We start from the raw sequence: 25819 nt of genomic DNA, 5'->3' as shown, positions 1-25819 counted from the left end.
CAGCTATTCACAGTTTTTAACTATAAGAGAACTACAGGGCATCCTATGGAATGAATTGACAGTAGGCTTAAAAACAGAGAGAGTGACTCACACGGCAATTGTGCTATTTATCGAACAGGATGTTTTGACATCCAGAGGTATAAGTGGATTAGGTATGTACATGCAAGGCCCACAGTAGTTATTAAATAGAATGGTTGGTATGTATAGCCTCTGGCTTGGGGAGTCCTTACCTTTTGAAATTAGGGGGCAATGTATGATGAAAGTATCAGTAGACATATTCCCTGTCTCCTGTTTCATTCTTCTAAACATCAATTATTGACTGTTTTCAGAGATGAGGTGCTGGACTGCATAGGCCACTGGTACAAGTATGACAGCATGGAAGGGAGCGTGTAAGGACTTCATATCCCCTTTCTATTGCCATTGGGAAGATGAAAGTGACTTTAGAAGCAAAAAAAAAAAAAAAGAAAAAAAAATCAAGTCAATAGCACTACTGTCAGCTGTAACAGGCTAGGCCTATAAATTACTAGTGTTCTCCAATTTCCATTAGTTTCAGTAGAGCAATGACATTTTATGATCTGCACCTTTGGCCTCCATATTGATACAGGCCCAGTTGCAGGGTGTGGGATGAGTCCTTCTGCCCTTCACTAACCTAGGTGATTTGGGAAGTATAAATTGTTCCATTTCTTTGGCTGTGGGAGTGTTCTTTAGAACAGTAACACAACATTGACAGATCAGTCGTGCTTGAAGAGATATCAATTATCAAAACACAGCTCCAATAAAAAATTCCTAGCAAGAGAACGCTTTCATCACCAGCTTCCTCTGTGGTTCAGTAGCTTATTTTTCCCCACAGTTCAAAGAGATCAGGAATGTTGATTGGAAGGTCAGAATTTTTTAATGGAGATTTTTAAATGAATGCTTCCTGTGGAGCACTTACTGCTCCCAAGGGAACATATATGAACATAGCTTGTATTACCGTGTGGATTGGTACCTGCAAGCATTATCTTAGTATGTCTTTATACTGGAATTGCAAGACAAGCCTTCCCTGAGGTCTAGCAGTTATAATGCAGTCATAGCCTGTAACATTATCAGTCTCATTTTGGACGTGCATTTTCAGAGGCCAAGTCTGTAATGAGCATATAGAGATACATGCACAGAGCTCGTCCCCTTTCAAACAGCTCACAATCTGCTGAGCAGCATGCTGTGCTTGTCTTAGAAATGGGCTAACTACCTTTTAGAACAGATTACATGCAATTTACATTTCAAAACATTCATATATTATTTGCTTGTCTAGCTTTTTTTTTCTAGTTGTGTGACAACTTTGAATTTTAATACAAGGTGCCCAAATGTACAATAATAAAAATGCAGCTCATATCAGCAGTAAAATGCATAGTAATTTATTAACTTTTCAAGTGTAAATACAAATTGATTTGATGATGTGCCACGTAACGAAAAATTATTTGCAATCACAACTTGCCTTCCGATTACTGCATTATTATTTTTTAAATTAAACTTATTACAAAGAGTTTAAAAACTGGGTAACGCTTTCTGATGGCCAATAGAAAATTGCAACTCTGTGAAGAGTAGTAAGTGCTTCTACAAGTCTTTGAAGTATGCTCTTGATTCAGAAATTCTGTTCTTCGAAATCAGGTTGGCATGTATTGCTTCACTGGGAAATTTATAAGTATATATTCTTGGGCAAAGAAAACATTGTTTTTATTTAGGGCAATCTATGAGGACAATAATTTTATTTACATGTTTTTAACACTTCTGTAAAGTAAGTCAATGTATTTTGTGAAACCCTTCTAAAATCCATTATTAGAGAGGTCATTGTAAATCTCTTTCAAACGCCATACATGGTGGGGACATTGTAGAGACAGCTAAAATCTTTACATGGCATAAGGATCTTCAAGAGATTTTCAACAGTTATCAGTAATCATAAGGATTTTAAGATATTTTCAACAGAGTAAAATAGGGAGACTGTTAAGTGAGAACCTGAAGCTAATTTATTACATTTGTTTAGATGTAAATATTGATGTGCTTTGTGCCAAATTCACTGAGAATTACTAGCAATATAATTTCAGTATTTACTCCTTGAGTTCCCTTAGTTCATCAGGTAAGCAGACTCGAGCTCTAGGAGAATATACTCAGTGCATCATTGTTTCATGAATATCTTTGTTACCACGCAGGAAGATATAAATACATGATGCGCATGCTTCAGTAGATCATGGCTAATTAATTTATTTTCCATGCATCCAGTAATTACAGCTGTCACCTTAAGTCCACTAATGTCACCAGAAAAAAAAATACATATATATATATATATTTTTTTTTAAAATAAGGTTTGGACGTATACACAATAGTGGAGGTATACACAATATTCTTCATGAAGGAATACAAAATTGGATAAAGTTTGTGATTCCTTCCTGAGAGAATATTAAGTTTATTTTGGTGGCATCCATATTTAGAGATGTGTGAAGATGTGATCCTTTCTTGGTTTCTACGCATCTTGTTAGCCAGTTCCACTAATTTGCAATACCATCTTAAAAATGGCACATCATTGCTAGAACAATTTTCAGTTGAGGGAATTCTGACGGTTGTTCTTCCTCCCTAAGGCTTCCACAAAATAAGCAAACTAACTAACTAATAACCCAAAGGTATTTGTGTCTTAACTGAATAATAATACATCTGTCTCTCCCTGAACTGCAACTTTTAAGTTCTTAAAATGGAATTCACTGGGTCCTACCACAGGCCATAATGGGCTCTGGTATGGCTCTTAAATGAATCATGTCAATTGAATGCTGGATACTGAAGGAATTACATGCTGTGTAATTGATCTAAAGAACAGATTAGGGCTGGTGCTATTTCATTAAACCTTATTAGCTATGGCTTAAATACTTAAAATTTCAGCCGTCCTATGTCAGATAGATTATGCCCCTTGTCATACAGCAAGTGAGGTTTCCATCTACTAAAACACAGTAACACAGTTTTTAAAAAGGACCAGGCTGATGAAAAGAGATGTAAACAATTTCCAAAGGACTGCGAATGCCTGATTTTGAGACATGCCAAGCTCCAAATTGTTCATTAAACTGACAGAGATGGTTCAACACTTCCAGAGAGTGCATGAAGAACTGCTTTAGTCTTTATATTTTTGTGTTAAAACATTTCCGTGGAACCAGAGTTTACCTTTTTTTTTGGATGTGGAACAGTCCTGAAGAGTTTTCATGCCTCATAGATGAGCACAACACAGATCTTTATGTAATTCTAGTGGAATCCACCAAGTCCTTCAATGCCTCAATCACATATTTATTTATTTATTTATTAAACTCTTCCTTCTCTTAGCTGCTCTGCATTGGAGGTGGTGCCTCAGGAACCAGTAAACTGCTAAAGCTAGTGGACAATTTTGTGTGAGGAACAAATGACTTTAATCAAGCCAAGAATAAAGTCAGCTTAGAAGATAGTTTATCGCTCTCAAAGGAGATAGAAGTTTGGATTTTTTTTTTTTTCCCCCATACAGGACCCAAACTCCTTTTAAAGGGATCTTGACATGCTTACAAAACTATGATCTGACATGTTTGCTTATGACAGCAGTGTACAAGACCTGATACTCTTCTTGCCTTCTACTGTTCTGTCCTAGGAGCTCGTATTTAATTCTATAAACTCTTAAACAAAATATCCACTGAAAAGCCTGTTCTCATCAGAATTTCCTCTACAAGGCATATTACATTATATTAAATACTTTTCAGATTATCTGGACTGCTGCACTGTGGGAAACATGACTAAAAATTTCAAACAACATTAAGCAGGACTTCAGATTATTCTAAGGATAAAATAATGAAAAGAGACCCGTAGACTTTGGTTAAAACAGATAATAGTCAAGGCTTTTTTTATTATTAGTCCTTTTATGAGAGAATATTTAAGACCCTCTCACATGCAGATTTACCATGTTAATTCCACGGTCAAAGCAGTGGTTCAGACAGATAAAGACCAAAGTAAAAAGAACCCAACAGCTCTATTTCTTAAATATAAGAAATTGTTCCAGTAAGTCTTAAAAAAAACCTGACAATCACAGAGAAAACCAACCTCACCTTTAAGGGTTATTTGAATTCTTGTACATTATTCTGTAAATCTCAGAGCCATTTAATTACCACAAAAATCTGCTTTCCTTCTTACACCGAAAGCCTGGTTCTTGCAAGATTTTTGCAGTGCACAACCTCTGGCTCGAAGCGTGCCAGGACCAACCCTCAGTTCCACCATGGCCACATTAAAATGCCTTGTCCTGGGCACTGAAAATGGGCACAATTCCAAGGACAACCCAAAAATTATCTTTGTTTCCATTTTATTCTGTTCAGCATGCCTTGAAATAGGAATGGCAAAAGCTCTTCAAGAAACAGATCACTAAGATTCATGGTACTGTAGCGTCTGCAATTACCTATTTTTTTCTGGCTCAGTAAAACAAAGCCAAACCTTTTAAAAAGTACTATAAAATATTAAACAGTACAAGGTACTGTCCCTGTCTCTCCTTCAGTATGACCGAATTTTCTGCAATGGAAAGCTGTTTGCCGTGGACCCCCACCCAAAGATTGCTGACCTTGACACTGGTCATCAACTTTGACGGCCTTTTGGATAAGGCTTTGCCATTGTCCTGCTACCTGTGCACAGACACTGCATGAACCACTGGAAACGTTATTAAATTTGGGTTCACAAGGGTGCTGTCACCAGGTGGACTACAGTAAAGTATCTATATTTTAGAATAACATTACTTATATATGCTGCCTAGTTCTCTCTTGCTCTAATTTCTTCTCATAGCGCTAGGGTTTTATTTTTCAAATACTGAAAATACTTCATTGGTTTGTTCAGGAAATTTGTCTAGATGGTGCTCACAAAGCGTGTTTGCTCACATTTGACATTTTCACAGGATAGGTTACAAAATGGAAGCTTCAAGTTGCTAAGTTCCACAGCTGGCACCTAAGTTGCCTTATTTTCAGAAGTAACGAGCATCCAGCACCCTCCACCCACAGCTCCCAGACAGTTGCTGGAGCAAGACAAAGTGCACCTGCAGGCACAGCACTGCAGGACGGGAGCCTTGCACTTATATTCGGGGCTCTTGGGCCAACAAAGGCCTCTAGAAATCCATCAATCTACTTGGACATTTGCTGCCTCAAAGAGTTAAATATGCAAGTGCTATATTGTGATGCCTTTACAGCCAAGAAATGTAAAATGTGGCAATATAATGGAGCATGTGGTTATTTTACTTATTCAACATTTACCTGTGTCTATCGAAGAGGTCTCTAAAATGCTGTTTTCACAGCTCAAAGGTTGAGAACCACCTGTAAACATATGCAGAACAGTCTCCTTCTAGAAATAGAAACTCCTAAACAATCAACCTTGAAATGTATCATATATTATATTATGTTTTCCAGTGTTATTTACAGGTCGTCTTTTTAGTACAATGAACCAGACATGCTGAAAAGGTAAGATTTTTTCCAGTTCCCTTTTATATGAAGTACAATAAAAAAGGCACATGATTATTCACCATAGGAGTTGTGCACCAGTCAATAACTTAAAGCTAAAAAGCTACCCATCGGAGAACTGTCTTTTTGAGACAGTATTGGGATCTCTCCTTTCAACTCATAGAAACATCTGGCTAATAATTCTCCTAGGAGAGCTTAAGGAAAACACTTTTCCGTGGTTTTCTGTTCTTCCAAAGATTTCCAAATCAATAGAAAACTCTTTTTAAGCTTCCCAGGTCATCTACCGGAGCAAGGAATAGTCAAATAGGGCATGTATGCATTTGCTTTTATTTATTTTTTCTTATTTTTTTCCCCTTCCTTTGAATGCCCAACTATGGGGGACTCCCTAGATCCAAGTCCTGTTCAAACTGTTTTGCTTTAAGACAAATGCCTTGTAAGATATGGCACACTGAGCAATGGGCAACGGCAGGAGAGGCAGCTTCTCAGCCCCGGCAGTCAATGTCGGCCGTGTTTTATCCAGTTTCTAATCATCCATTTTTGCCCCGAGCACCTTTGCACGACTAATCTGAGCCCAAAATTTGCATCCTTTGACATTTCCACTTCTAGACAACGGCCAGTGTCTCTGCTGATGATTGGACCATTCTGAAAGAAAGAAAAGAAGGGTTAGAAGAAGGAATAAAAGCACAACAAAACAGACTAGAAGAAAAAAAGTGCTAGATCTGTAAATTCATAGACAGCACTATAAAATGCCTGGAAAATTCTTTACATAGCAAATGATAAAAATCTCTTGAAAGCAATAGAAATGCCTAAGAAGAACTAAATAATTCAAAGTGCTAAAAAAAAAATCATTGAAAATTCTAGATTTAAGAATTCCTAGAAAATTTCCAAAAAATCACTAGAAAATCTCTAAAAAGCACAAGAGAATGCCTTCAGACCCTGAAATATAGGAAATCCTGGATTTCCTTTGAAAGTGTTACAAATTAATTGAAAGCTATAGAGCTCAAAATTCCTGGAAAGATGCTAGAAAAATCCTAGAAAAGTTCTAGAACTAAGAACTCCTAGACAAAAACTAAAAGAAAAAAAGCATGTTCTTCAAAATTACTAGAGAAATCTAGAGTATTCCAAGGGAGCATACTGGGGACTCCTAAAAAGCATAACTGAAATTTCCTAGAAAAAATAAAGACGTGGGGGGTGAGGGAGTCCTACAAAACACATCGGAAAATTCCTCAACAGCATAACAAGAAATTCTTACAGATCGCAAAGGGTGTATGTGTGTGTCCCTGAAAGAGTAAAGGGGAAGATTAATAAAAAGGATAAGGGGATATTCCTATAAAGCACACCCCAAACTATCTAGAAGTAATATAAGAAAATTTGTGGAAAACACACGGTGGGAGGAATGCCTGGAAAGCATATCAGACTATTTCTAGAAGTCGTAAGTGGGGATTCCTAGGAAGCAAATCAGAGAATTCTTAGAAAAAGTGTGTGAGGGGGAATCCTAGAACATCCCTCTAAAAACCTCCTTGTTCTTCATTCAACATCCTCCAAGCCACTATTTCTCCCCAGCTCCTCTCTGCATGGCTCCCCGAGCTCTTCTGTACCTGTGTGAAATCCCAGAACCTCTGTGCTGGCCTCAGGACGTCTTCGCACTTCTTCAGGGTTGGCGTCCTACCCTTCCCGTCGTCAACGAGGCATTTGGAGTCAGGCAGAAAGGCCGTGGAGCCCAGCGGCCCCAGCTGCAGGACGCCTTCCGAGCTGTAGCGGACCAGCTGGGGAAGAGAAAGGAGGAGAGGCATTCATCCCGGCCCCATGCCCCGGCTCGGGGACACAGAGCCCGCTGCCACCTCCTGCCCGAGCACCGCTGTCCTGCTGCCAGGCGGCTGTCCTGGCACCCATGGGACCTTTTCGGAAAAACCTGTAGTAAGACGCAGTATTCCCTGCTTTCACACTCGTGCTCCCCACCCAATATTTCGGGCAGAAGGGCAATCAAGAAAAAGAAGTAATCAATACGCAGATCGTACCCACTCAGCAGGAATTGATGCAGCAAGGACACAATGTCAATTTGCTGTGTGGGTTGGTCTTAAGAGCTCTGTTAGAGGCTATTGATAGCAACAGCCCTAATTAGGTTTTGTAAATAAATGTTACTGAAAAAATCCAGTATCCAAAAATACAAGGGGAAAAAAAAGAAATAATGAGGGAAATAAATTTGCTGAAATATCCTTCAGGCCTACATAATAAAGAATCACATTCTGATATTTCAGTTTTGCGTGAGCCTTAACTGTTCTGAAATTTAGTGAGGTGATATATGCTACTGGCTGGATATATGCTTCAGGTGACAGCCATTTATTATTTTGGAGCATTTATTTATTTTTTAATAAAAAAGTTTTAGCAGGCATTATTAGTTTAACATGTACAACACAATTGGTGGTGTTAATTTTTTACAAAGGGAGTGTAATTGTTACCTTTCTTCCATTTTAAGTGATCATTTCACCTGCCTCAAGTCATTCACAGCACCAGAAATGCAACATTTCTCCTCGTTTTCCTTATCTATGGATAACTGTCCCCCTAAGAAGCATTCAGAAGGGCTCTGTTTAGTGTAGGCATATTACAGTAGAATGCCTAGAATGCCCCTCCAATCAGTCTGAGGTAGCTACTTCTTGCTTCTGTGTTTAAATCCAGAGTCGTTCCACCAGCATGGTGTTTTGCTCTTCTTACCCTAGAAGTAGTCAAGTGCAGCACCCAAAAGACTGCAAAACAGAGTCAGCTACATGGCTGGTGTGGTGTGAGGCAGGGTGCTGCAGGGTGAAGATCCGAGCCACTGAAGAAATGCAATTATCACCCAGGAAATTCACTGTCCATCTTGTCTTACTGCTCTTACATGGCTGGAATTACTTAACGAGAAAGGGAAGACAGGTCAGAAATGCCTGCCATTTAACAAACACCACTGACCAGTGCATGAGATATCATTAAGAGTCAATCAAAAACCCTTGAATTAGAATCTAGCTTTCTACACCCATCCTTATTAACCTCACAAGAACCATGCTGTGAATAATCATGTCTTTCTGGTTGTAAGAAGAGCACTGTCTACTCAGTCCCAGACCAGCTGCCCTTTGACACATACCGAGTACGTGTTCATTTTCCCCACCTGCTGCTTGTGTTCAGAGCAGCCCTGGGAGATGCAGAGTTAGGACAGAGCCTGCATCAGAGAAAGCAGAGGGATAACCACAGGAGGAATCTTGGCATGCACAACGTCATTAGTTGAGGCACTGTCTATACTCTCTAATACTTCCTTTTTCTTCTCCTTTCTCCATAAGGATACTGGGGACATGTAAAAGAAGCTCAAGCAAGCAAAGTGATTCGAAATACAAATGGACTGCTGGCTCTGACAAATGGACTTGCTTTTAAGTAAAACCTGCCTGTGTATATCACGCTTCTAATATCCACTGAGTACTCAGCAGAGTTCAAATGAACTGCAGGCATGGCTGAAAATTACACTCGCTAGGAAATGTGTTCATCTTGCCATCTTTATTATACATCTCCAGGTCTAAAAATACCTGCTAGCAACCTCGTTGGCTTTGCCTCATCTAGATAATCAGAACCACCATTTATAACAGGCTACCTGCTCTGTCAGATCGGTTTTCCTTCTCTGGTTTAGAACGAGCAACATTTTCTATACAGATACTAAAGTGGTGTAAAACATTCTTTGTCCTTAGAATCTCAGCAGCCAGAACTGGATGTGCTCCGCATCACAGTAGCCACACGCTTGGGAAAGGCAGTGTTATAAAGAAGCCTGTCAAAGCAGAAACTAGCGTGTCTTCCACTTCTAAGAAAGTGGCAGTTGTGTGACAGCTCAGCAGAATAAAAGATGGCTTTGTGCAGGAAACTGATATCTGTACAATGATAAAACAAACAGACTATCATGGACTTAGTTTTCCTCAATCTGTACTTTCTTCTGAGAGTTCCAACAGTCGTAAAAACTTACCATCATCCTAAAATAAAATAAAATTCTAAAAAACCCCATGCAAACCATTATCTCATTTCAAACCACATTATGTAGTAAAGTTTTAGTGTGTGTTTCTGCAAAATCAGACCTGAAATTAAGGTTCAAAATACTATTATGTGATTAATAATGCCACCCTCCCAAGACTTGATATCATCACTTCATAGAGACAACATAAACTGTGCAAATAAAATAAGCATTAAAGTAAGTCGCTTATTACTGTAGTCTAGAAAACAGGAACTGGGATACAGAGTCAATGAAATAGTGAAAATTACACCTGCTGTGTTCAAATTCAATCTCAAGAGCCACTACCATATTGAAAAAGAAATAACAACCTCTGTATTTGCATTAGAAATGTGGGCATGATGCATCATGCCCGATCCATTGCTAGTCAGCCAAGACAAAATGGCAAAGTCCCCTTTATTAAGGGATATCCAATCCCATTAAAAAAAAAAAAAAATCATTGAGTGCAAATCTCGATGAGCTGAGAGCCTTACATTTCCACACATTCCTCTACATTTCCACACATTGCAAGCTACAGAACAGAAATGCTTTTTTATGCCTCACGTGAGGATGGATCTTAGCTTCCTTTTTCTTTTACCTCAGAAGAACTGAAGGATCCACAAAGATGACACTGAAACCAAGTGCTGTGTTAAATACTCCAAGTTCTAATCCTGATTCTATCCCTGTGGGATATTTTTTCTTTCAATTTTCTGAAATCTGAACAGAACGGAAGAGGTGTCAAAACTTGTTTACCAAAGCCAGCATATATGTTTAAAAACCAGTAAGAAGTGATGCCTACGGAAGGTGATCCTCCAGGAGCATCAATCTGATAGGTAAATGTCAACTTTTAACTGAAAGATCTGACTTCAAAGAATTCATCCCTGCTGATTTCCAGTCAAGTGAAAAAAAAGTACAAATCAACAGGTAACTTTGTAGGAAATGCACAGATGGATGCAGCAGCTTTCCACGTTGAACTTAACCCCTCTCTCTCACTCCTGTTCTCCAAGCAAAAGGCAATCTTTGAACAATCTTTCAGCCCTGCAGGTTAAGGTGAGCTGGAGGATGACACAAATTGAAAGAGTGAGCTATATCGGAGTCTGAACTATCCTAAACGTCCAGAACACTTGTCAGCACAAGACAAGCAGATCACAAGGAAAACAGCTACCAAACACACAGGTTTGTTACGGAATGTCATCCACTGCTCCCTGTAAGTAGAAGAAATTTCCTTCTCATCCACCCTGCTGTAAGCGATCGGACGTGCTCTCCAGCCTGCAACTCTGGAAAACCGCAGCTCTACTGACTAACGCGTTAAATACCTGCCCTCAGGCAACAGCTTCAGCGAGGCCTTTCATGTCCTTTTATTCCATCTGTTTGTGTAGCTGCGAGCTCCGGGAAGCCGAACATGGAGATCTCCCTTCTTTCTGCTTGATCTCGGCGCCGGGGGAGTTCTCACTCCCAGGGCTGCCGTGCCTCTGCTTTCTCTGGGTGTGAGAGGGAGGAGAGGAGGGCGGAGAAGGAGGCCGCTCACCGGCCCTTCCGTCCACAGATGCCATTTTGTAAAGTTCTCTTCTTTCACCTACCGTATAATCAGCTCCACATCACAGCGTTCAAGACAGACTCTGAGACGGTGAATACTTCCACCGAGGCTGTATAATTGCTCTCAGATGGTTCAAAACCCTGCTTGTGTGCTATAACCAGCATAAGAAGCTTCCAGAACAACAGATTCCAACTTTGGGGGTTGCTCTTTTTTTTAATTTCTTTAAGCTGTTTTTAAAATAAAAGGGTATTGTACAGAGCTATAGACCCAATGGCTATTACAGATGATTGTATATCCAAGCCACATGCAGAAACAAGGTGCTTCAAGACTCCCAATATACTCCTTTTTTTCCCTGAATATTTCCCTGGCTATGGATGGTGTTTCCCATTGCCCTCCCAGCAGCATTTGCAAATGCTTTTTTCCCCGAAAGGGATTTGGCTCAAATTTCAGATCCCATGAACACATATAAAAATGACACTACTTCTCTGTAAAGTGAGTTTTGAAATAAACTTAGACGGATGAAAAACCTTGTTTGGATATTCCTAACTTGGCTTACGCCAATTTAACATGAATCAAATTCAAGAAGCTAAACTGATGTAAACTCAGGCTAAGCACATTCAAGGATATCCATAAAGGAGTTATCCCAGTCTGAGTAAAGTAATTTAAAAGCTGATTTCAGTTGGAAAGATGTGATTTATGGTGGTAAAAACTTGATCTCAGGAATACACATAGAGAAGGGCATTTTGTTCATGGAGCAGTAACTGGAATGGTTTTCTTTTTCACTCATATTGCAGGACAACACCATTCAGAGGTGTGCAGTATGCAAGGAAAACGGAAGGGTAAGAAGCAGAAGGAAAGAGCATCATATCACAGAATGAACAGTAATCTTATGCCTAACCCAGCTTTTTCTATACACTTGACTGACTTCTGTTGGTTTCATGGGCATACTAAAATCCCTGCTTATTTGCTTGTCAGAATTGAAGAGTATTAAAAACAAGACTGTATGTGAATAGTGGGCAGTTGCAGTTTTCAAACCAGTAGAACACATCAAGCACTTAAACTGGTGAAAACGAGTGCCACATTTCTATTCATTTATATTCTCTAGGCACGTACAACTAACCCAAATCTCAATGCAGCAGGGGTCTCGTATGCCCTATACTTGTGATGAAAAATGTCAGAAATTGAAAGTTAAACATAACGGACAACTATGCTCACCCAGGCTGATTATGAGAGGGGCTTAAAAAATGTTTATTTAATATATTAAAAAGCTTGCTGTCAACACCTTTCATGCTATATGCTTGAATATCCTTGATTAGGGTTTGTGCAGCTGTGGTTCTTCTACTGAATTAATTTTGTAAATTGAGGTGAAATGATAGAACTTTTCCAGCTGTGTAATCATTAATTAACTTGGCTGCATCTGAGTGACTCCAACCTATACTTGTCTGTGAAATACTCAACTGTTTCATCTAACATCACCTTTGGCTTCTGTCCGGTGTTTCTTACAGAGTGAAAACTTTTTTTTTTAAATTTTATTAAAAAAAAAAAAAAGGAAATTGAAAGTGCTGCAGGATGATTTGGTAGAATAACTTCTTGCCTTTCCCATACTTTTATAATTCTTACATGCAGGGAATACTTTGAAGGATTTGGGAAGAGTGACTTTCTCTTTCTATGCTCTTATAAGATGCAAGTACAGGAGGGCTCTAGCTCATGGCTGTAATTTCAAGCCTAAAAACAGCATTCAGGTTCTTTTGGAAATTTCAAATTGATAGGATACCGGAGACCAATAGCAGAAGCGAGCCAGAAGAGATTTAATTGGTCACTACCCGACTTCAAAATTTTGGAGAACACTACACTCTCCAAAATACACATACCCTGTGTACTGTTATTTAAACCCGAGGAGAGCTGCCTAGTGTCTACTCTAGGGGTTCCAAATTCCAAAGGCATCATTTAATTTAAAGTAATTGCTTCTTACTGAAAGGAAAATAATCTGTTCATTAAGTGAGCTGAAAGCCATCTGGAAAGGGATGAAAGAAGTTGGTCAATGCTAGATGTTCTCTGAGAGGTGAGCTACTTTAGGCCCCCAGATTTTAAGAATGAGTCAGGAGAAGCTGAACACATCATACCTCCTTTCAAATAAATTCACAGTACCTTTTATGCCCTCATCTACTTTCTTCTTCTGGAAGTCAAAACATATTCTATAAAACAGGAGACATGGAGGTAAACTAGCAGGTTAAGCACTTAAGTTGCAAAATGAATTAGTCAGAATAATCTATTTCATTATTCCTCTCAATGCTAGCAGGATAATAGATGATTAGATGTTGCAAAGGGACTTTTGAGAAAGACTTAAATTTGCAGCCTTCTGGTCAGAATTAGAATGGAGCAAGAGACTGAGCTCTCTGAGTGCTTTGACATCTCTAACTAGAGTCTTCTTGGAAAACTCATTTACATCTAATTAAGCAACACAATTTTGTTACCTTACTCATAGGCTGTTCCTTCTGTCTTTGCTCTGAAAGCATCAGGCAAGTGTCCCATAATGATTCTCCTAAGGCTGGACATTTTGTCAGTAGGAATTACTGTCTAACCACTTTGCTCTAATGAGGTTTGACTCTTCACCAGCTTGCAATTAAGGACAATAGGTAATATTTATATTTCACAACTCCTGTTATGCCTCCATGGTGATGTATGAGCCAGGACTCCAAACCAATATACGTATGGGTGAACTTCAGATAATTGTTAAATCTGTGATAAGGTCAGAGTTTATTTATGCATGAGAACGTTCATTAATGTAGTTTTGATTCAGATGGTACTTCAAATGAAACCAGAATTACATTTCAGAAGAAGCTCAAGTCCTAGATCTAAATAATATCCCACTAGGATTGCAAAAAACAGAAAAAAAAAATAACATCACTATAAAGCATGGAAAGAAGAGATGTTCTTTTGCAATCACCAGACATCTGTAAGAAAATAATATGCCCAGCGACCGACAAAAAAGAAAGTGTTCCATTTCAGAGAAGTATTGACTTAAAAACATATTCTCAGTTCCCTTCAAAGTTGACGTTAAATATATGCTTAACTTTCTGCCTAGTCAGGGAAACATGTCAGCATCTTGCTAAAGAACTTCCGTCAGGAACCTACTGGAGCAATCAACAGTGAATATAAAGAGGTACTATTCCTAGGATAAGTCAAGTCATAATGAGAAGGGGTGCTCGCTCAGACTGTCTGAATTTGTTAATTGTCAGTGGATCTCCTCATTACTAAAACAAATTGTCATGATTCTTTTGTTTTCTTTATTAGCATCTTTAATGTATAGCTTCCCATGTTGAACTACCCGGGAAAGGGAACCTAAAAAGACTACAGTAAGGCCAAATATTTTTCTTTGCAACACAGAGGTATACTGCCAAACTGAAATTTTCTTGAAGTTACAGGTTTCCCATTAATTACAGGGCTTTAATTGTTTACCTGAGAGGACATTCCGTGGCATGGATAAAGGATTGCTTTGTCATCCTCTTCAGCTCCCTGATCTAAGCAGTAGCCACTAGCTTTGCTGTTACGCACCTATAACCAAATCAGAAGGAAAACAGTTGTATTAGATGTTATTCTGTAAGATGCAAGTCCAATCTAGCCACCACTTAGTTGCAGTACAACTACCGACACAAATAACAGATAAAACCATTCTCATTTTCTCTGAGAAACATGTTCTTATTCTCCATATATGTCAGGACTCCAATAGTGCAGGTGCTCCGAGACAGATTATTTGGTTGACCTGCTGTCTTTATAAAATTATTAACTTGGGTCAGAGTTTTATTTTCATCAATCACTCAAGGGTCAAGACCCCATAAAATTCACACTAAGAAACACAGGCCAAATTTTGCTCCAAATTACCCTAGCGTAGAAATAAATTTTGACGCTATATGCTGGAAACGTGACTTCACCAAACAGCACAGGAACTACCCAGGACTGTGTTGGCTGTTGCACACTTTTACTTGCTCGTATTTTGTATATAAAAACAAAAAAGCATGAAACAATTTTATTTGAATTGAGACTATAGTACCTTGTCACGTACAGAAATGACGTACATTATTGTGAAAGGATACAGCAAGGATAAGCAGCACTTGAGTGCTTTCAGTATATTTATGGATTGGGTTCAGCAAACCAACCACGTCAAAAATTCATGCATCTTCCCAGACAAGAAGACAAGTCTATAAAACTGTGTTGGAGCTCTCATGAAATTACAAGCCTTTCTTCCTCTTCAGGCTAGAAGTATTACACACATTTTGGACACAAAAATTTTACAGGTCTCTTAAACAAGAAGTTATTTAGATGCACGTTTTGGAACGGTCAACAGGTCAGTTTTAGTTTAGACTGTGAGCAATTTGTCTGTCCACTGTCATAACACAGAAATAGTTGCTGCATGAAGTGTCAGAAAAATCAGTAAATAATCCTTTATATTATAGTGTATGAACGTAACTGGCAATCTGATGGGATAAGGGGGTTCACTAGCAGTTAAATTTCAGGAGGTTTATTTTATGACTCAGGTACTATAGAGGCTAAAGAACATGAAGACAGCTTTATGACAGCTTTAAAAATGTGAATTGAGTCACCAGGAAATATATTTTTACTATTGTTTCATTCTGTTTCATGTCTACTCAATACATCTATTTTCCTTAAACTCTTTAAAATTCAGAAACCTTTTCCTCCGGAAAAATAGCCATAAGAGAAAATATTTAATAACAAGCTTGATATAATTTAGGATGAAGCGTCTGCTTTTTTTTTCCATTATGGCCATGTAAGACAGTAAGGAAAGTATGCCAGTTTATACTAGATAAAAAGCTTGTATGGCTCCATTTTATTATACATTTTAATGAATTACATACCTGCATCGCTGAACTTCCTGTTTGACTCAAGAACTTTGTTATGCAACCACTCAACAGAAACAAACTTCTTTTTAGAGCCCAGCTTTCTAACCGTCTGGTATAATTGACACAACATTGGCAGTACTGCCAATGTGCTTCACAGTTAACAGCATTTTCAGAGCTGACAGTTACTAATAGCCCCTGTTGAATTTACTAAATGTCTTTCCTTGGTTACTGCCAGGGATAGTTATACTAGGATGCAATAAAACTTGCACTTTATATCAATATCTGAAGTGCCTGACTTATTTTTATATGAAGTCAATCAACTAGAACAGAAAGGAGGAATGTCCATTTAGTTGTCTTGTGTGAAAATTTATTACGTTTGGATTTAATTGTAGTTCAAGCAGACAATTAAAACAGAATCTTAAAAACGTTATGCAACAGGAGAGGTCCTAAAACTTTGCCCCAGTTCAGAGATGTAACCTATAGCAGTCCTCGTCTTACAGGCATATTATAGATTTAAAAAATACAGAAAGCAAATCTGACTTCTTTAAGGATTGGGATCAAGCATACATGGGAGTTTTGATTGTTTAACAGAAGAGAAAGAAATGATCCAGAATGTTGAGATGAACCAAAACGTCTACACATTTCTGACACATTTGGATTCAGCATTTTATTAGCTGAATGGACAGGTTAGTTAACCCTATCTCAGAGTAGGTGTTCTAGGGTCTTACTTGTTACTGATGCACAGGTGGAAATGAAAATACAGATTCTGAGCACAAAGCAGCAGAATTGTTTTTCTCTAATGCCTTTTTATGATAAAGACTTGCCAAATGGTAACCTCAACATCTGAACAAGGACATTTTTTTTTTTTTTTTATCCCCAACAAGGAGGATTTGCAGAAATAAATTAACGAAGTGAATAAAATCCTTCAAGTAAGTTTGGCAAAAACCAAAATGGGTTTCTTTACCTAAAAATAATTCAGTAAATTCAACTCTTCTTATCAGCACTAATTATTTCAGCTCTCTTGACTCCTGATGTTTTGTTCATGTCTGTGGCATCCTATTTGGGAAAAAATGACCTCAAATTCATGTTCTCAGAGCTGCTCTATTTTAAAATGAAAGCCAAGGAGGTTGCACATCATTGTTAGTGAGAATGATTTCATCTGATACACCCCAATGGGAGGGACAATGCTTCTCAAAGCCACACTTCACAGCGTTGATTAAAAGTAGGTGAGAGCATTTGTGTTGCTACTACCATGCTGACTTGAAATTGCTCTGTACATCCTGATACCCACCACTAAGATGAAAGGATTTTTGTAATGCAGCCATGATGTATTTTCAAAGACATACAGTACCTCTCCATAAGTGACTGTATTATTATAAACCCTCATTTCAGGATATACGTTCTCCAAGTACCACTTAAAACTCCGGCACTGCAGTCTCTGTCGTAGAGCTATTCTTTCAGAAACATCTCCAAAATCAACTCCTGGGTTCTACAAAGTGGAAAAAGAATAAAGAAATGTCACCACATTGACTTTACAGTTGTTTTCTTTACTGAAACCAAATTGGAGTTCAATTGTATACCAAGCTGTATTTCCCTCTGTACTTGCTCTTTTGTAAGTAGCAGCTCATCAAACAGTTGCTGCTGAGAGTAGACAATAAATATTAATGAAAGTGGAAAAAGGATAACAAACAAGCAAAAAAAAATCCAAAACAAAACATACATCAAACTAAAAAAAAAAACACAATATGAATGTTGTTGACATACAGCAATTCTAAGTGTTTGCAATCAAACCTGTACTCCTTTGCTTCCAGATTCATCAGGCTTTTGGCTCTAATTCTGATCTAAGATACAGCAGCTTGATCATGGTTTACTTTAGTAACAGCCTTGACTATTCACTAATGTAAATGAGATCAGAACAGACCTGTTAAAACTTTGAAGCAGAGTTGCTCAAAAAGTCATTAAGCTCCATTAAACATTTGCATAGACCACCATTCAGTTTTTATATGAACTGGTGCTCGTTTGCAGACTTAAGCTATAAAATGCAGTTAAACTCAAAACCTTTGCAATTCTATTTCAGAATTTAATTCATGTTTGAATAAAAAGTTCCAGGAAAAACATAGGCTGGAAGAATCAAATTAATATGATCAAAACCAGCCATTTCAGAAAGGCCAGGTCAGTTATTGTCTAGATGTAAGCCAGCATAAATCATCATAGTTCAACATCAAGACAGCAAGTTACCTCATCTAATTTTTTTTTCCAGCACTATAAGAATCAAATGGACTGAAACTGGGGAGTTTTGCATGGATCTATCTTAAGTGCCTCATACAGAAATCTTTCTGGAGGAAATGTGTGTTTTACAAATTATGTCTAATGCAGGGTTACAAGACAGCAGGAAATCTTAGCTTGGGGTTTATTAGAATCCCCAACAGATGCCTTGTTTTCAGGAGAGAAAACAAGTGTAATACTGAACAGGTTCTTCCATTTGCCACATAAAGAGATTGCTATGCTCACTGCTGCTTGCTGATGCGTACTTTGTCATGAGCTCTCTATGTAGCATCCATTCAAATGAATGTTAATTTACATTCTACTTTGGGCTACATGGAAGGACAGCAATTCTCAGAAGCACTCAGTACAAGAAATCATTCAATATATGATTTATTTATCATAAAAATTGCCGAGGAATAGATCATAAGCAGGAAAGCTATGCTGACCTGTTGATGAAGAGGGGGTGTGGGAACACAACTTTGCAGATATGTCCAATGATCATCCACAAATCAGGATACACGTTATGCACAGATCCTCAGTAACTTAGAAAGGAGCCAAATGTGGAAGAGATGGTGTGAGTTATGAAATGGTTAATTTGGATGGGTTTTGTATGCTGCAACACATGTATTTTACTCGCCTCCCTTCATCCCTGTTCCACAATGAGGGAATACAACACCTTTTTTACTGGGCTATTTCTACAAATCACAAGAGCAGCAAATTGAGCAGCTATGAAAATTCTGTGCTTACTTCTGTATTAGCTGAAGTCATCAAGTCTGGGTTACTGTGTGATGGTTCAGAAATTAGATGCCCACAGGATTTAGTATGCAGGGACATTCTTTGTAACCAGGCAGTAAGGTTTCTAGTTCTCTTGTAGAAGGTTTTTCTTATGGCTTAGACCAGTAAAGTATTTGAATCATCTAGACTGACTACTACAATAGAATAACTATGAACACTAACATGCTAGCTTCCTTTTCTTGAGAGCTAATGGGGTTATTTTTATGTTGTACATTTTATCAATCAATTTATTTTATGGAAAGTAAATTTTAATGTTCAATATTTCTGCTGATTTTATGCCATTTAATGTAGATGTGCCTATTTTTTTAAAGCACTGTTGTATAGCTCAGTGCAGAAAACTGCATCAATAAGAAATCTCAGAGAGATTAAAGGAAACCATGTTTTGGTGTAAATGCTTATTTAAATGTCTTTTCTATTCTCAGAATTTGTTTGCAGAAAGCATCAAGTAAACACATTTACCAAGATTACTTCTTTTTCATCTTCCTGTTGGAAACTTACCGTTTGTTCAAATGGGTGCAGACAGGGCCAAAATGTCCCTAAAAGCTTAAATGAACACTGCTTTGTCTTCCTTCTACGATCATGGAAGTCTTGTGTGGGAAGGAAGTTAGGCAGTATTGCCTTGTTAAGGGAAAATAATTCTCTGCAATTACCTGTCATGCCAGAATTAGCAACCAAAACACACCTTCAGAGACCTAACTTTCAGCACAACACAGAATGCCCAATACTGAACAACAGTAAGTAAAACTCAAATCTCTGAGTATCTGACATATTCAGGCATCATGTACAGAAAAAGTGAGAAATTGCTCCTTTAGATATATATGTTTTCAAAAACACAACAGAAAGTAATAAAAATTGGATTTGATATATTACCTAGGTATCAGAGCACAAGTAGGTATTTAGGACAAAACTAAATCTGGTGAAGTCTTTGCCAAGACTCCCACGACTTTGATGGACTCTGGGTCATAACTGTGAATGTTCACCAAGACACAGCTGGACTGGCATACTTTCCTGCTCAGGCAGGAGCATTGCCTGTTTCCATTTACTTCAAACCAATCATCTTTGGCCAAATCTCTCATATAAGGGTTAACTTTAGTTATCACTACTCACAGAACTGAGTATGCTTCCCCTCAGCTGCTCTCCCTGTGCCCCTCCACATGAATAATTTGGATACAAATACCACTGAAGGATACAACAGCAGTCAGCTTCCACCTGACTGTGATGTAACATATATCTCTTCTCTTGAAGAATTATGCTCAGTGGAGATGTAGCATGTGATATACTTACAGAATCAAGTAATAAATTGAACCTGTAGTTTATCTAATATTTATATTACATAGATTACTAGAGGTCCCCACACGCGATCTACAATTCACATGCACAGTAAGAAGCAGGACGCGTCCACATTGCAACTCTCAGCCAGTAGACAATAAAGCTAGTTAATGTGTGATTCTTTTATCACATACTTTGTTTTTTATGCTGGTGAGGCTCACTGAGCCTCATGATGAATCATGGTATTTATTTATGGACATTTCTCCAGTCCTCACCACTGTAGCATATGAACACCTCTAAGTTTAATGGCATCCTAAATTAATGACTTCTTCTGAGGAAGTGCATAAACCTGAAACATCGTGCTCCAGTTAAATTATAAGTCTGTGTCACTGCTCCTGAGCGTACAACAAAACTTACACCGAGGAAGCAAGTTTACGACAGAGCTCTGTACCGAGCATTCACCAGCTCAGAAGAACGCTTCCTCCAGTGCTTTGCCTGCTGTATACGATTGCAGTAATATCCTTCACCTCTAAGAGCTAAGTAGGAACAAGTATCCACACTTCTGCCTTTGTTCAGGAGACAGTGTGGCCTTTACTTACTGCCATGGGGATGTTCCACGCCATGTAAACGTGAGACTTGAAGTCATCCATCCAGACCTCAGCAGCCCGCAGGGCATTGCGCTTTGCATAGTAATCGATGTCGTTGTTGTAGGGTTTCTTTGTGCGTTCGATGTGTGCCACACGAGAACAGGGTAACACCTCCATGCTTCCTCCGCATTGCCAGACCTGGGAGAGTTTGGGGAAAGACAACTGAATGATTTGTTTTCTTTTTAAGGTGACGTGACTGCTTCTTTTAAGATGATGTACATACAGTGTTCCCTAGTTGGAGATGGGTACTACTGAATAATGACTGCCTGACTTACCTGCTGGGAGGGTGAAACCCCTCCTTCCCTGAATTGATGAAAATGAGTACAAGGTGAATGCTGCTGGCTGTGTTAGGTACAAAGATTTAGGTGTCATAAATATCCAAGCCCTTCCCCATGACATCACTGTTCTTGGAACCATTAGGAAGAAGACGAACTGCAAGGTGGCAACCTGTGCCATACAGACTAATTTAACCTAGCTCTCGTTAGTGAAATTTCAACAAAAATCAGTTGTATCACCTGGCTGTGTTTGCTACTGCATGAGGGTTACTTTATTAGCTCTCCAAATCAACTAACAAACTTTCAATAGCTTAAATGTGACTGCCTTAAAAATCTAATGTTACATACTTAGCATACATTAGCATCTTAGGTGACCTATTCCACCCCACAGCCTTTTATGACAGGATTTGAACATTGACTTTAGGAAGGAGAAGGAAACACTACCTACATGCACAACACCAACAGATAAAAGCATGGAAACACACTTATGTCCTCATTATAGAAACCAACTTGGATTGTGAGATGGTTTTAATTATTATTATTATTCTAATCTAGCCCCTGCAGGCTTCACTGCTTTTCAGCACAGCAGTTCTCCTTCACACACACTTTGCCCTGCCTTCCTCAATAAGAAACACGCTCTGACTTACCACGTTAGCACAGGACGTCCCACGGAAATTTTACCCAAGAATATGACATGAGCATCAGCACAGGATGTTTTGGTAAAACCACTAACCAAAACGTGTCTATTTAGCCACAGAGGTCACTGCCACACTTGGCAGTGGATGTGAGGACAGCAAACATATTGCCTACCCTGTGCTTTGTGGTGCCTGGCTCCTTCGGTCTCCTTCCCAGGCAGGAAAAACCTCCCTGGTGCAGCTACCCCTGGGTTGAAGAGGACAGATAAAAGTGGCCAAGTGGAGACTGTACCACCCAGCCTTTCTGGACACTGCTGTACAAACACGGGGTAATTTCTTCCTGTTGATTATTTACTGTCTGACCCCCATGGTGGGAAACACAGGAGCTGTCTCTAAGAATCAGTGAGGTTTGGAGTCACACATGGTCAGTGACGTTTGTGGTTCAACGCCCTCAGGTCTGCACCTAGTACTATTGTCTAGCTGAAATAAATAAAAGATATTAAAATATAAGAAATGATCCCCTGTTTTCCAAGGCTGCCTTTTACTCAGCATAAGAGCTCATTTCCAGACCAAATGTGCTCCAGAACAAAAACCTGGGGCAGTCCTGCAGCTAACCTGCCTTCTCAGGGACAAAGATAAATTGCTTGGGAAGTGGCAGATAAAATCATCTCCTCCAGTTTGTGTGGTTTTTTTTTGTTTTTTTTTGTTTTGTTTTTTTAAATACGTTGTTAGATAACACTTATTTGCTGCTTTCTGAACAGTCCTGTAGTAAATCACTGGCCACAGGAATTTGCATTTGATAAATGAAATACGCCGAAAAACACACTGCTCATAAATTTGGACTGGCATATGCTGAGGGTTTCCAGTGGAAAGGGGAAGTGCTAAGAAAAAGAAAGGAATTAATTTATTTTCATGATCAGAAGGGTAGATGAGCAGTACACTTCAGTATACTGCTTTTTCCCAACCCATCCTAGCAGTCAGCTATTTAATGCACAGCACATTTTTCTTTCTTTTGATATGGTTAATGACCTTGTAATTTTTATTTATGTATTTTGGTACCAAGGGCAAATACATTATCTGAGCAACAGATTTATTACCTTCAAATGCTGGTGCTCATGCAAACCTGAAAAGGAAAAGGTACTAAACTGCAACATTAAAGGAAACAGTTTAGCTCATCTGTAAATTCAACACAAATAGTTATTTACCAGTGATTAATTCTCCCCAGATGAAATCCACAGGGAACTCAGACACCTGACTTTGAAGAAAACAGGGAGGAGAAAAAAAAAAAAGACAGCAGCAGCCTCAGGCTAGATAATACTCCCACTGTCAGCCAGGATCTGCGGTGCTCAGCAAGCAGTGTGAATTTGCACCGTGGTGTGACCACCCCATCTGTGGCTGGCTGGATTGCTTACATTTACATTCACCCACCTCTTCCCTGTACCTCCCAGCCCCATTTTGCTCTTTAAAGAGAAAATATGTTGAAGAGAGGAAAGGAAGGAAACAGCCTCTATCAAAGGAGACAGCTAGGAAATATTCAAGGAAACTGCCTCCTGTGACAATGCTCATTCACGCTGGATAACTGCTTTTTTCTGGGGATGCCTAACTTCTCTTTTAGCACAAGTGGGAGGCGTTTCCCTGGTAAGGATGTGATGTCCAATGCCAGAGAAAGAGAACTGGAGATAAAGCACACGGGGCGAGGAGGCTGTTAGATACCTGTGTAGCACCAGGCAGACATCGTTGTGCCACCATTTGTCTGTATTCCAGATGAACACCACAGCTGCTTGACTACGGGTCATTTCTTTTCCAGCCAAAGAAGTCTCCTGTTTCACTCCATGAGGTTGGCTGCTGTTCAGTGGGACACGGACGTGACTCTGTCCCCTTACCCATTTCAGTGCACTGTTAAGTAAAGAGCAAAGCTTTTCTCCTCTCCCTTTCCATCCCAATGATTCATCTCACACAAAATAAAAGAGTTTCAGTAGTACAACCAAGTACGTGCACCCAAAACCGGCCAAGATCCCGGTAGTTTACAGTAGTCACATAAGATTTAGATGAAGGCTCAGGTCTTGTGTCTTAATCAAGAGGATGGGGAGTACTACCCTGCTGGTTATGGAATTGAAAGATATGCATGATTCAGAAAGCCATTGCTCTGACTACAAGAAGTCTTTGAAATATGATGAAAGATGAAAGGATGGGGAAGGTTTTACTGCGTGAAACAGATGAGAGAGAGGTGAGTTGGCAGCTGCCCCTGAAACTGGTTGATCCTCCTGCTCTTTTCATTCCCCAAACTGTATTGAATAACCCATTTTTAACAGTATTAACCCATTTCTCTCCACATCTAATTGGGAAATTATGTCAAAAAAATAATGACATGCATTTATGTAACATTTATCAAACAGAACTCTTAAAGTGCTTTACTGTGTGAAGCAAACCTGCAAACACTTCAAACCCACACCTGAGGTAACCACTAATCCTCAGCGAAATGCTCAGCTTACAGATGATCAGGATCTCATCTTCGCAGCTGCCAAGAAGCCCAAGCCTGATGCCTCTGGCATCAATAATGCAGGCCTGAGCTTTTCTTGCTACCTTTTGATATGAAGCATTTTTGAAACAAAACCATCTATGGGAGAGATGGTTACATATGAGAGCTTCACTCCTCCTACCCGACTGGTGGTGAGAGCCAGGTAAAGCAGCAAAGGGAATTTATTTTTACCTGTGAGCATAAAATGATGCCCAAATCCCCCGAAACACATTTCAGGCAATCAGAGGAGACAAACTTCCATATCTTTGGCTATCTTCTGTGGTAAGAGCACTCCCTAACTCTAATACTGACTTGCCAACGTTAATTGTGTGTTTGAAGGTTCATTTACTGAGAATGTGGGAGTTGAACAGTCTCTCTGACCCTCTCCCTACAGGGGTGCAACATCACTGAAAGGCAAAGTCAGCCCTTTGATCCCCAAGGAGAGGCAAATCCCTAACAGTAAGCTTTGTTTCTGGCATTGCACTCAAACCTTTATTCTAGGCAAACAGCAGAGGCTGCACTGAAGGTAAGGTAGATACAGGCTCAGAAGATGCCCCAGGAAACAGGGCAACAGTTCCAGCTGATGACAGCAAGAGCAGAGAAGCAAACAGGCTTCTACTTCGTGTGCTTCTCTGCTCAGTGCAGCTGCCGCAGCCCAGGGATTTGGCTTTTCCTCCACAAGCATCACACTCTGCAACATTTTAAGACATGATCAAGTAATTCCAAGAGACACTCAATTTATTTGCTAATTGTAGTTAATTTCAGCATTGCTCTTTAGGCTGCTATAAACAAAATTGATAGCAATATAAATGTTACCATAGCTGTGTTACCTTAGCATTTTTACTGCTAATTATCTCAATCAACTTTTCTATAAACAGACATATTAAGTATTAAGAAGAATAAGTACCCACATCAGGGATGAATTACACGTGGAATGATAATGTTTGTGGTTTGTGCTACAATGATTTACCTACGCTAATTATTAGCTATTCCTGTGCACCTGAGATATGGCTGTCCTACAATATAAGCATCATACTATACCTATATTGTATATTATAAAATAAAATAGTCAGAAATTGTATTCTATTTGTCAAAGAAAAAACAAGATGAGACCGTGACTTGTTTACCATGACCTAAAGCTGTGTGTTCTCCAAATGAAGGTCAGGTACATGATTTTAAAAGACTAATAGATCCCTATGCCTGAATTGTTGCCAAACAAGAAGAAACTTTCTCAGAAAGTAGATTTTCCTATTTTTACTTCCTGATGAAGGTCCAAAGTATAACTTTTTGCAAGATTTAAAAAAAAAAAAAAAATCAGTTTCCTAAAAATTCAGAAAAAGTCTTGAAATAACTTCATCCAAAATATTAAAAAAAGAAAAGTTAACGACATCTGAAAAAAGGAAGGGCAAAGAGGAAAGAAAAAAAAAAACAGGAAAAAGATAAGAAAAACACTTTTGGTGAAAACCAGGCATTTTAGGAATGAGAGTAGGAGGTGAGAAAGTGCAATGTAAAATTCGTCCAAAACGATTGGCCCTTTCAGTCACAAAA

General features: G+C 38.9%; 1 protein-coding gene across 6 annotated transcripts in view; it reads right to left on the bottom strand.

The window, feature by feature from the left end:
* Window positions 1-3483: 3483 nt before the first annotated feature.
* The window catches only part of GALNT9 (polypeptide N-acetylgalactosaminyltransferase 9), a 233761-nt gene continuing 211425 nt past the window's right edge, over window positions 3484-25819 (bottom strand). For 5 of the 6 annotated variants that reach the window (XM_040577107.1, XM_040577108.1, XM_040577106.1 and 2 more), the window contains 5 exons: window positions 20796-20981; window positions 17219-17356; window positions 14468-14563; window positions 7070-7237; window positions 3484-6113 (listed from right to left, as the gene is read on the bottom strand). In XM_040577107.1, coding sequence (XP_040433041.1) covers window positions 5967-6113; window positions 7070-7237; window positions 14468-14563; window positions 17219-17356; window positions 20796-20981 — 735 coding nt within the window. In that variant the 3' untranslated portion in view covers window positions 3484-5966. Of the gene's footprint in view, window positions 6114-7069; window positions 7238-14467; window positions 14564-17218; window positions 17357-20795; window positions 20982-21118; window positions 21196-25819 lie in introns of those variants that run through there. The other variant, XM_040577111.1, reaches the window with a different exon arrangement.

Source organism: Cygnus olor, chromosome 17 (assembly GCF_009769625.2).
Source record: "Cygnus olor isolate bCygOlo1 chromosome 17, bCygOlo1.pri.v2, whole genome shotgun sequence".
NCBI classification, from domain to species: Eukaryota; Metazoa; Chordata; class Aves; order Anseriformes; family Anatidae; genus Cygnus; species Cygnus olor.
Note: the sequence above shows the minus strand (reverse complement) of the source record. Positions and strands in the feature narration are given on the sequence as shown.